Consider the following 12,558-nt stretch of genomic DNA (forward strand, 5'->3'; position numbering starts at 1 on the left):
AACCCAATGATTAATGAAACTCTTCTTTCTTCCACCAGCCCACCCAAATCTAGCTATCGACCTAAAGATCCCCTTTTGTAAGGTTCCTTTCCCAGCAGTTACAGCTGTATTTTCATGTCCCCAACAAGTCACATCCCAAAAAGTCCTGCTTTACCCCTGTATGTTTGAAGGGGCAAAATTGTGAGCACAAATAATTTTGGGCGTGATTTTGTGTCCACAGATTCAGGGCCCGATCCCATGCTCAGTGAAGGTTCCCATTGATTTCCATGAGTTTTCGGTCAAGCCCTGAGTGACTTTGCCCCTGATTCCACAATAGGTTCTGCCTGGATGCTGGGGTTAATCTATGCAGAGCTCATAGTACGCTTGAAGCCCTAAATAGCTGTGCACCTGCACATAGGAACTCCAATATCTCAATGACCTTTAGGAAATTATGGGCACTAATAATGGAGAGGACAGAATGCCTAACACAATTATTCACACCTACATTTTGTGCTCGCAAAATTGGAAGTCAGTTTCTGAAATTCTAGACTTGGAAGTCTCTAGGATACCTCACGGCAGGTTAGAAGCAGCTGTAGAAAGGGTTAGCATGAGGGATTGCTGTATTAAAGCTTTATGTAAGAAGAGCAGTTGGATAGGTCATAGTGTTCTAGGAAGGGAATGAAAGGTATGGGAAGGGGTTCATGGCTATGGGGAGAACTGCTGAGAGTAAGGGAGAGGGATCAGCCCTAGAAGAGTTGTCTTGAGGAAAGAAAAAGGAATAAGCAGAGTGGGGTTTTCATTCTTCACTAGGCCTTGGCACTGAGTCTCTGGGTAATGTCTACACTACAGACACTACAGTGGCATAGCTACGGCACTGTGCCATTGTGGTGATGTAATGCAGATACCTACTACAGTGACAGAACGGGGTTTTTTCCATTGCTGTAGTTAATCCACCTGCTTGAGATGCTGTAGCTAAGTTGACCGAAGAATTGCTTGCAGCGTCTGTACTGGGCCTTAGGTCAGCTTAACTACATCTCTAAATGATGTAGCTAGTTTGATCTACGTTTTATGTGTAGATCAGGCCCCAGAATATCCCCAGGATCCATAGTATGTTGTGCAAAATTTCCTGGATTGTACCAGAGTTCTGAAAGCAAATACCACCTGCTATGAACTAAGAAATCTTTCAATGTGTGGGAGGCAGGTGAGGAAACAGGGTTGGTTGGTGGAGGTTAAAGCAGCATTAAGAATTGTTGTTTTTTTTAAAAAAAAACTAGAGGGAGGGAGAAGAAGAGGAATTGGGCTTGGTCTACACTTAAAAGTTATATTGGCATAGCTGCGATGGCCAAGGTGTTAAGGAGGGAAGCAAGTAGGGAGCGTTCTGTCTCTCAGCAACATGGTCCTGGATCTCTGTTCAGTCCATTGCTAGTTGGCCAAAATGCACCTATAAATATGCAATTTGGGGCTTGTCTACACAGCAAGTAGCTGCATGGCAAGCCAGGGTGTGAATCTACAGCAGCATGATAGTAACATCCTGTGTGCACACTGCCGCAGTGCAGTGAAAGTACTGGAGAGTAGCTTAGTGCAGTATTGATGCAGTACTGTATGGTAGAGCAGGACCAGGATTTGCTCTAAAGGGTTTTTTAACCCTTTGGATTCCAAAGTGCTTTACAGAGGTGAGTAAATGTTATTGTCCCATATTTATAAGTGGTGAACCTGAGGCATAGGACAATGTATTTAATTTTATTTTTAACTCACTAGGCATGTGGCAAGTTATGGAAGGAAAAATGTGTAGTTTCCAAGTTTCCTGTGTTGTTTTTGTTAGGTGTATTATTGCAATGGGCCTGGACAAAACCCCCTCTCCTCCAAAGAAAAAGATGAAAGAAGACTATGGAGAAAAGCAAGAGGATTCCGTGAAGGATGAAGAGCACAATGAGCCAAGCGAGGGCAGCGTTGAGCAAGAGGCGACCAAACACTCGACAGTTGAAATTTCATCAGCTCACGGAGAGAGTCAGGAGCCTGCAGAGGACAGTGTGGAAATTGCAGAGGAGGAAAGAGAAGAAGAAACACAAGAAGGACCAGAGGCTGAGTCCGAAGATGACCAGGAAAATGCTAGTAAAGATGGTACAGTATCAAAAAGCCCAGTTAAGGAACAAAAATGGGGAGGCAGAATTGTCTAATGGAGAGGGCATAGCACTGCTAGTCAGGAGACTTGGGCTCTATTCCCAGCTCAACCGTTGACCACAAGCGAGTCCCTTCGCCTCTTTTCCACTTCCCAGCCCATGTCTATCTTGTCTGTTTGGACTGGATGCTTTTAGGGCAAAGACTGACTCTTGCAGTGTGTTTTTGCCTAGCACCAAGGGTCTTGATGCACTCTGTGTGGTACTGGGCTACAGAAAGTAACAACAGCAAATATGTTTTCAAAATCTTTTGTAATCTAAGTTTAAGGTCTTGTTTACACTGTGACTTTAGCAACCAGTGTAAGTACATTGATACAAACTCTTAGTGTAGAGACAGTTTACTCTGGCAAAGTAGGAATTGCCCCACTCCAGATTACTCTGGTAATGAAGGACAGAGATTTAAGAAGTGTGTGTGTGTGTATGTGTGTGTGGGGGGGGGGCGGGGGAGAGGAGAGAGAGAGCATAGGCAGTGCAGGTAACAATGCCTATAGTTAAGGTTGCAGGAGCCATGGGGTATATAGGAGCTGAGTCTGAGAGAGGGACAGGAGATGTGGGGGGTGAGGAGGGAGACAGAAGACCGCGGAGATGCAACAAAGGGGGAGGGGAACCGGAGCTGGGTGATATATAGACACAGAGGAGGAGGTGTGGTAGAGGCCAGGGGATGGGAGATGGTGGAGGATAGCAGCAGAACAGGGAGTGGTGGTCAGGACCTGAGGCTTCAGGTGCGTGCATAGGAGCAGAATGGGGATGTGGCAGGAGTGGAGGGGTTAGGGGGTTAATAAAAGGATGGGGAGGGGGCAGGAGTGGAGGGTTTCAGGGGTGTATAGAAGGATGGGGCAGGAGTGGAGGGGCTATAGGAGGATGGGGGAAGGAGCAGGAATGGAGAGGCTGGGGGTTTATAGAAGGCTGGGGCAGGGGCAGGAGTGGTGGGGTTGGGGGTTTATAGAAGGAGGGGGAGGGGGCAGAAGCAGTGGGCATGGGGGTTTATAGAAGGATGGGGAGGGAGCAGGAGTGGAGGGTTTTGGGAGTGTATAGAAGGATGGGGTGGGGGTGGAGAGGTTAGGGGGTTATAGAAGGATGGAGAGGGGGAGGGAGTGGAGGGGTTGGGGGGGGTGGGGGGGGGGGGTGGGGGTTTGGAGGAGGATGGGGGGGGGTGGCGGGGTTGGGGGCAGGAGTGGAGGATCTGTCTGCAGTAGATTATAATTTTGAGTTGCATAGTTCATTCATGCTTTGCATTTGTGATCAGCATCTGACTTTCAGGGTTATTCTTGTTCTGCTTAGATTTATAGTATCTCCTTTCTAAGGTCAAATCTAACACAGAAGTTTATGTCTTGAATACAGTATATCCTCATTCTATCATTCCTACTGGGGCTATAGCACTAAAAGCTGCCTATGTGGAGTGAAATAAATCTGTTCACCTCTTGGTTAGAGTCCTTTCTTGTTTTTAAGCTGGCAGTTTTCTTGTACCATATAACCACCAATGCCTTTTCCATCTGTTGTTTGGCATGTGCATATCTATCTATCTGTCGATACAAAAATTGTTAGCATCTCCTGTTTATTCATTTACTTATTTAAGAGAAGCCTTTTTCATAATATATCATTTTATTTCTCCATAAATATTTTCCCACTTTCTACTCCTGTCCTCACTTTCATGAGTTTTCTGCACCCACACAAAACTTTCTCATTCGGCACTAGGAATACGTTTTTGTGATTAGCCAGGCCTTTTTCCCTGCAGGGGATGGACACCTCTCTGACAATTACTGAGAAGGCTTGCCACCTCAGAGGCAGCTGGAATCTCAATTGATTTGAATGTAGAAAATAAATCTACTCATTTTCTTAATTCTCATTGTGGAGTAATTGTTTATTTGCCTAATTGGTTCCACATCAGATACTCTTCCTTTCTGTCTTTGGCATTTTGTCACTTCAACAAGAAAAAGAGGTGAACAATTAAATTTGAAAGGTGAGAAATTATCGCCCCGAGGGACAGCTGGAGCGTGTCTGATGTGACAATTCTCTTTCATGATACAGTTTTGTTGCCTCTCTGCAGACTGTGCAGCAAATTAATGGTTGCAAAGTAAATATTTTATTGTGAAAGGGAGTTAGGTATGTTCTGGTTTGTGGGAATGTAATTAGTCTGTTTCTGGGTGGAGCGGAGAACATTTTCTGATACACACATGATTTCAATTTTGAATTACATACAAAGCCCTTATGTTATCAAATGTTCCTAATCAAATTCTCAGTAAGAGACTTGGGTTGAAATCCTGTTCCCACTGAAGTCAAAATGGGAGTTTTGCCAATAGCGTCAATGGAGCTAGGAATTCACCCTGTAACCAAATGAATATATTAGAAGAACCATGCAATAATCAGAGTATTCATCTGCAGTGTCCTTTGGCTGAGTCTGAATAATTAATTTATTTTGTAGGACACCCCTCTGTTAATTAGCCTTGTCAGTCCACCTTTCTCTTACTTCCCACAGAACATATTGTCCTTCTGATGCTTTATCCATTGCTTAAATTAATTTTCCTTGCAGAAAGTTTTTTCTATAATGGGGATCTCTTCCCTTTATATGTTGTTCCTGCATTTGTCTATCTGACCTATCTTTGTTGATTTTATTCTTTACACTGAATGACACCTGCTAGATCATTGAGTAGCTTTATTCCATTTCTGTTACTCTAGATTTAAAGAAAATGATTTGTTTTTTGAGGTAATGTACTTTTACAATCCCTCCTGTGGCCTCATATATTCACTTATTGTAGAAAGAAGTGAGGAAATGCAAAGAGAAAAGAGGGTTAATGGAGTTAACCTCTCTCCGGTTAATATGAACTTTAAGTAGTTATGAATTCCATTTTCTGTCTCACGCTAGAGGTCTTCTTTTATTTCAGAGTATGATGAAGATTTTGAAGCAGATGAAGAGAAATCAGATGAGAAAGTTAATGAAGAAGGACAGGCCGATGATCAAATGAATGGAATGTCAAAGTCACCCTCAGATGATGAAAAAGATAATTTAGACCATGAAAAGGAGAGTAAAAGCTCATCACAGAAGGCGCTGCAGGCCTCTGACAGCGAGAAAGATGAAAGTGATGGATATTCAAACAGTGACTCAGAGGAAGATAAACAAGGTTAGTTGTTTTTTCTTACCATGGTGCAGGATACTTGACCTGATCTGTGTTTTACATTTTATGTATGCCCTATTGTGTACATCTAGCCCGCATTTATGTTGAGCGACACATTACACTGTCATGAAAGTGACACTTAGGGCATCATCCATCACAAAATATCCTTGGCACAATCCTTGGCACAGAAAGCTATGGATCCAGTCTCCCCCGCAGGTTGGCCGGGCTGTCCACAGGTAACCTAGCTCTGCAACAGCATGCGGTGGAGCTAACCAGAAATGAAGAACATAGGCTACCTCTCTTCCATTTTAGCTGCAATATTCCTGATTCTCAAGACCCTTTGTCCCTCCCCGCGCCATCCATTCAGTTCATCCAGCTCTGGTCTGCAATAACATTACTGCACAGCCATGGGCGAGGAGAAAGAAAGAAGGGCATGTTATTAGCCACGTCACAGCATTGTAACACTTTACACTGCCATAGTGCCTTTCATCTGAGAATCTCAAATGTTAATTATACCCAGCAACATTCCTCTGATGTATACAACAGGTAAGGGACATAGAAGAATCATTTCACACCCCATGTAGAAATACAGTCATCTCTGGAGTGCAATGCAACAGCTCATAGCAATGTTGCAGAACAGTTCAGGATCAGAAATGAAGATGTAGCTTCTAGAGGAATTTAGGGAGGAATTTAGGCAAACTAAATCCTTTGGGGGCAGATCTTCAGTTTGTGTAAATGTTCATCTCTCCATTGACTTCAGTGGACCTATGGCAATTTACATCAACTCAGGATCTGTTCTTTTAGCTGTAATTTGGCCTGCAGGCCTTGGTCCAAGACCACCACTCTTATGAGGTGTGTGTAGTCTTTAACACATCAGGTGTTTTCCATCTGACAGTCCTTATATGTCAGCTATTTGCTCAAGTTAAATGTAAACATTACTTTCATGTTTGTATTTCTATGTGAATTAGGCAAAGGTAAAGCAGCTCTTGGGGAAAAAATTGCAACTTTCTATAGAAAGACTAAAAGTCTTCAGACACTCAAACCAGGTTTGAAACATGTTTGCATATAAAAATCACCACAATGATCAGAAAGAATCTTAATGTTTCATTTCTCTAATGATTATCAGGAATAATTTATTTACTGATTCCTGGACAATCAGAACACTTTTAAAAATTGTTTTCTGCTTATTAGTGTCTTGCATAATCAGCTTTCTTGTGAACAAATTAGTTGCTTCTTGAGCTGTATCAATTTTGTTATGGTCAGAAAGAGAGAGAGAGTGTGTGTGTGTGTGTGTGTATGTGTGTGTAGAGATAGATAACATAACAGTGAGGATCCTTGGTTCTTCCTAAATTAATATACTTCTTATTTGACTATTAAATACTGCAACATTGATAACATAGTGTAGTTAAGGTGTAGTGAGGTGTTTCCATTAACTTTGTTTCATGCCACCATTTGAAATACAGTAGAACCTCAAAGATACAAACACCAGAGTTAGGGACGGACCAGTCAACTGGACACCATGTGAAACCAGAAGTAACCAATCAGGCAACAGCAGAGACAAAAAAAATGCAAATACTGTACTGTTCCTGTATTGCATCTTAAAGGTAGGCACATCTGGGCTGCCTGTCCCCACCCCACCCTTACCCCCACACAGAGGGGCAGCCACTTACAGCAGGACGCTGAGACTGCCAGCCCAAGGCAGCCGGCCACACACACACACAGAGACACACACACAGAGACACACTACCGCAACTGAGTAGGGAGCTCAGCTGCTGCTGAAGCCTGGCCTGGAGTGTCAGCTGCTGGATCTGGAGCCCAAACTGCGCTTTGTTCAGAGTTATGAACATTTCAGAGTTCTGGACGACCTCCATTCCCGAGATGTTCATAACTCTGAGGTTCTACTGTATATTAATACTCACTGTGAGTTGTGCACATGGATAAGGGCATGGCATGCCCATTCAGAAATGCCTGAAATTCTTTTCTAATTGACAAAATGCTTTCAAAAGTATGTGCGTTGTAATTCTCACATTCCATCCCTTAAACTATTTTAATTTGCTTTGCTTTAATTGCAGTTTTTAATTAAACTGGGTAAATTCTACCATTTAGTAGCAGAAATTGTATTTCGTGGAAAGCTCCCAGCATCATGCAAATAAATACGCACTCTGAATTTTTCCCAAGATCAATTTTCAAATCAGTTGCTTTTTAAATGTAGCTCCTTACTGATTTTGTGGGCTAGTAATTGATCTCTTCCTCATGCAACCCCAATGAGAAATTATTTTAGGCAGGATGATCACACTAATCAGATAGCTATGAGACTCTTTACTGAAGTGCAGTTAGTGGGTTTGCTTTTGTTCTTCGTGGATAGTACTCACACTGCATGAACCACAGTTCAGAGAGTCAATAGTTCTTTCTCTGTGGTTAAAAAAATAAAGAGAAAAGGCTATTAGGATGCCATTAGAAACATGAAGACTGGTTCAAGAAAGATGCATGTTTAGCACCATCATAATGGAGGGGTTAGAAATATTTGTGAGAGAGCCTTATTTTCTGGCAGTTGGTTGGTGCTGTAAATGCTCTTCAAGCTCTAGCTCGCCGCTCCCTGTCAACATGGAAGTGCTTGTCGACAAGATTTACGGTTACACTGGCATTTGTATACTGAGGGTGGAAAGTCTGAAAGAGTCCTGTAGTTTTTATTTAGCAGCAGTCAATAGAGGGCTGTAGCACTGCACTTGGTTACAGCTAGAGATGGACCCAAACTGGAACAATGAATCCAAAAGCGCTTGGATTTCCAGTGGGTCTGGATTTAAATTCTTTGATCTAAAGCCAAAAGGGTCTTTTGGTTCTGGCTGCAATGCACCCAAAGTCTCTGGAGAACAACTGATCTCCTTAAAGAGATTTCTCCCATTCATGATGGCAGAAATCTCCAGAAATGAGTTTGTCTTTTGAGATTTTTATCATTGTGGGCTAGAATCTCACAAAAACAGCTTGTGAGATTTCACCACCGTTGAACCCAAACTCCGTGTGCTTTCAAACATTTCTTTCTACTTAGAACTAAAAGTCTGCCACAGGAAAGATTTATCTTCTCCTAACATCCGTTTACTTTATTGGCATCATAATCCTTAGCCATTTTTATCTACCTCCAGTGTGCTGAGCACAGGGTTTTGTTCTTAGAGAGCCAGCTAGCAATAGCTCATTCAAGCAGGGCTCTTTTGCTATTGAAGTGAAAAACTGTGTTTATTGAAAGTGAATGCTGAAAAAGAGGCAGCTTTTCAATGGACAAGATTCTGGTTCAACAATATGAAATAGAAGACGACATTGTGGCAGTGGAATTCAAGCCATCAGTAAATCCTTTCCATTGCACATGATTAACTATCATTCTTTGGCTAGGCTTAGTTTTGCCTAGATGACACATGCTCCTTGAGGGCAAGAAGTTACAAAATATGTTACAAAATTGTGAAAAGTATGGAAAATTTGAACTGCTGGCTAACAATTGAAGCTGATGCATTTGATAAGTACACTTGTGTCACCCAGCATGGGTAAGATACAGTACTGTGAGACTGGTAAGAAAAGAAGAATCTAGCTTAGGAATGATGGGTGAGATTTGTTTTTAATCATCGAAAAAGAACGACAACTTTTCTTATTGTGTTTTTGTTAACTATCCCTGGCACTGACTGACCTGTTAAGAGTGTATTGTGATTGTCAGCAATGAATGATGGGCAAGAAAGCAGACTTGTCAACAGACAATTCACTAGGATACTGCTTGTGATCAGTGTAGATGACCACTGCTAAAAATGATTGGCGCGAGAGCTGAGAAATGAAAACCAAAAAAATCCACATTCATTTAAAAATATGTTTAAAAAAGAGGCTTTATAAGCTAATGGAAGAAAATCCACTTTTTTTGTAGTTAGATATAAGACATACTGAGTCAAATTCAATTACATCCATACAATTCTATTCGAGGTCTCAGTCAGGACTTTTTTTTAATATATATTTGCCATCTTGGCAATCATGGACTCATATAAAGCAGAGAAGAAAAGGATCTATTTTATATTCTATTCCTCTCGAATATTAATGCAGGATTTGTTGCCTACAGCACTGTAGCAATGCTCTTGTTTGTAGGGATTGAATGCAGTATCTTTTGATCTAAAAGCACGGGCATCTACTTCTTTAGTTAAGGGGCCAAGTCAGTTAATTTGGGAAAAGTAGTAGACTCATAAGCCCCTTTATGTAGTCCCGCCACTATAGGAGGGCAGAGATCCACAATGGGTTAATGCAGGGTACAATTTAGAGATGGACAGGGAATGGTTTCCCCATCCTGTGAAAATGTTTGAGATTTCAAACATTTGCCTGTTCCGCACTGGGACAAAAATCAGAGTGAATGAAAGAGAGAGCGAGAGACCAAAATAGCCAATAGCGTGCAGGTTAGGGCACTTTCTGAATCAGGCAGAGCAGGCACTTGAACCTGTTTTTCTCCCACAGGCCTGGATTAACCAGCATGCACTAAGTGCGCTCGCACTGGGCCTCCAGTCACAGGAGAGCCCCCTCCCTGACTAGGTATGGGCTGGCCGCACTTCCATTATGACAGAGGGACAGCTGGGCCAAATTGAGTGGTGGTGGGGGGGACACACTGAGGTTTTGACCCACCTGCATGCTGTAGTGAGAGTCAGTGGGCTGGAGCAAGCAGCCAGGCCAGCCACGGGGGGGCCTGAGCTGCTGTAGGATGTGTGCAGGGCAGGCTCGCTCTCTTACCCCCACCCCTTGAACCCCATACCTGTCTCCTTGGGGCAGGATCCAACCCCCCTGTGGCACCCATCCCTTGGAGGCAGCACCCAAATCCTCCCCTCCCTCTGGACTTCCCACCCCCTAGGGGCAGGATACCTAGGATCACATCCCGCCCCATGCTATGGTCACTTCATGCCACCAGAGTGCTGGAAAGGGGATTGGAAATCCTCCCAAAATGGGCAGCTAAAGGTTTCCTTGCTCGGAGGGACTCCTTGGCTGGTGTAGAGATTTCACCATCTCCCAGCCCCATCCAGTGTAGGTGGCATGGAGAGAGCACTGTAGCATTCCAGAAATCCCTCTCTGGCTTTCAGCTGCCTTTGTTCTCCTGTTCCCTCCTCATGTTCTGCTGAACTCTGGAGACCTGAGAATCAGGGCCCATGACTAGAACAAGTGCTATTCTCTACTCTTGCATTAGAAGATTTTCAGGGTAGGGGAATATGTCTCTCTATATGGGCTAAATTCTGTCATACTGGTGACGTGGGTGGAAGCCAAGTTTTCTTGCAGGGAGCTTCTCCCTCATTCTCTTTGTGCATTAATCGTAGAATCATAGAATGTCAGGGTTGGAAGGGACCTCAGGAGGTCATCTAGTCCAACCCCCTGCTCAAAGCAGGACCAATCCCCAACTATTTTTTTGCCCCAGATCCTTAACTGAACTCACAACCCTGGGTTTAGCAGGCCAATGCTCAAGCCACTGAGCTATCCTGCGCAGAGTACTGCCACTGGTACTCCTGGAGCACTGAAGATGGGGGGCTGGTATGATGTCAAGCACCTGACAGCTCCAGTGGGGCATAGCTTTTAGGGCAGTGGTGCGTGGTGGGCAGCCTGCAGGCCACATGTGGCCCATCAAGGTAAGCTGATTGCAAGCCGCGAGACATTTTGCGGACGATGACCGTCCGTAGGCACGGCCCCCCACAGCTCCCAGTGGCTGCGGTTTGCTGTTCCCGGCCAATGGGAGCCGCAGGGAGCTACGGCCGCAAAATGACTTGTGGCTCGCAATCAGCTTACCCCGATGGGCCGAAGGTTGCCCACCATTGCTTTGGGGCCTCCCCAACACCCCTTGCAGACTGCAGGAGTGGGTGATGGGGTCGGGGGGGGCACCCAGAGAGCTCTTTCAAAACGGGCACTAAGTGGTGAGTTCACTCTGCTAATGCCCCACCTTGAAACATTCTGTATGTTTGCAGGTATGGTGCTGTGTCCATTATTAATAACCACTGTCCTCATTAATTAAACTTGGTACTGCTAGCCAGTCTCCAGGAGTGGAGAGGGGTGTGTGTGGGAGAGGTAAGGAAGGAGAAACGTAAGTTATTGAGCAGTAACGTGAGTTCTTCAGCTACATTATCTTTCAGCCACATGGTCACACCCCACCCCCATCCTCCTCTCGTGTTTAAAAATCCTGTTAACTCCTGAACAGGCGGGTCATTGCAACTGAGGGGGAGCTATCACGCCTCAGCATTTCTACTTTCACACTCTGGCTTGGCATATGTAGTACGAGCTGTCATGGTTAAAATGTTGACACTATTGTTCAAATGGCTCCTGGAATCACACGGCACAGCATACTGTTCACTCACCCCAGAAATGTGGATATTTTGTGGGGCACACTATTGGAGAACTCATCGTTTTGGTAAGTGGTTTACTTCCTCTTTGCTTCTAGATAAATGTGGAACATAACAGGGATGTGGGTTTTGTTCTGGAAACAATTGCTAGTGTTCTTAAACCAGTAGCCTATAGTAATCTGCTGAATTCATATTGAGGCACATAAATAAGTGACCTACTTTTCACAGGTGCTGAACACCTATAGATCCCATTAATTTCAGTGGATGCTCAGAACCTTTGAAATCAGGCCACTGATTTAGGTCTCCAAATATGGAGTTAGGTGCCTAACTTTAGGCCCCCAGCTTGGAAAAGATCTTGAAAAGTTACATGTGCTGGGGAAAGAAGCTTGTCAAGTGAAGTCTTGTAGGTTTTCTCTAAGTGAATTTTTGCTATTTTGTTAATTTGAATGCAGACTTTGTACCGTGTGCTTGTTACAGGGAATGGACTTTGGCCTAAACCAGTACCGTGACTCACTGGTCATTTTCAGGACAAGGTTCCTTTTTGTTAAAATCCTAAATGGCAAAACTCTCGTTACCATAACAAAACCACAGAGATCTGCAAATTACCCAGCTGGCTAGTTTACATAACCAAATTCTTTTATTGCTTATTTTATTTTATTATCATCTTCCTTTCCCCTCCATCCTAACTACTGTGTGCAAAATTCATTTATGTCTTGAATTTATCTATGCCATGGTCCTGCAAACCCTTAGTCTCATTTTGTACTCAATGGGACGTCTCACTTGTTTAAAGTTATGCACATGTGTGACTGTTAGCAGGATCAAGACCTTTGACTGCAAGCTGTTTGGGGGCAGGGACTGTATATTTGTAATCTGCTCGACTCCGGTTGGGACTCCTGGGTGCTACTGTATTATGAGTAATGTATGATGATAATAATGGGACAAAGAATAATACAGGGG

General features: G+C 43.7%; 1 protein-coding gene across 1 annotated transcript in view; it reads left to right on the forward strand.

Annotated features, from left to right (window-relative positions):
• LOC113407366 (glutamate-rich protein 3-like) overlaps nt 1-12,558 on the forward strand; it is a 65,939-nt gene that overhangs the window by 38,647 nt on the left and 14,734 nt on the right. Inside the window, exons 10-11 of the mRNA XM_029912388.1 lie at nt 1,802-2,100; nt 5,039-5,275. Of these exons, the coding sequence (XP_029768248.1) occupies nt 1,802-2,100; nt 5,039-5,275 (536 nt within the window). The remainder of the gene's footprint in view (nt 1-1,801; nt 2,101-5,038; nt 5,276-12,558) is intronic.

This window comes from Terrapene carolina, unplaced genomic scaffold, assembly GCF_002925995.2.
Source record: "Terrapene carolina triunguis isolate 2854851 unplaced genomic scaffold, T_m_triunguis-2.0 Scaffold211, whole genome shotgun sequence".
NCBI lineage: Eukaryota > Metazoa > Chordata > Testudines > Emydidae > Terrapene > Terrapene triunguis.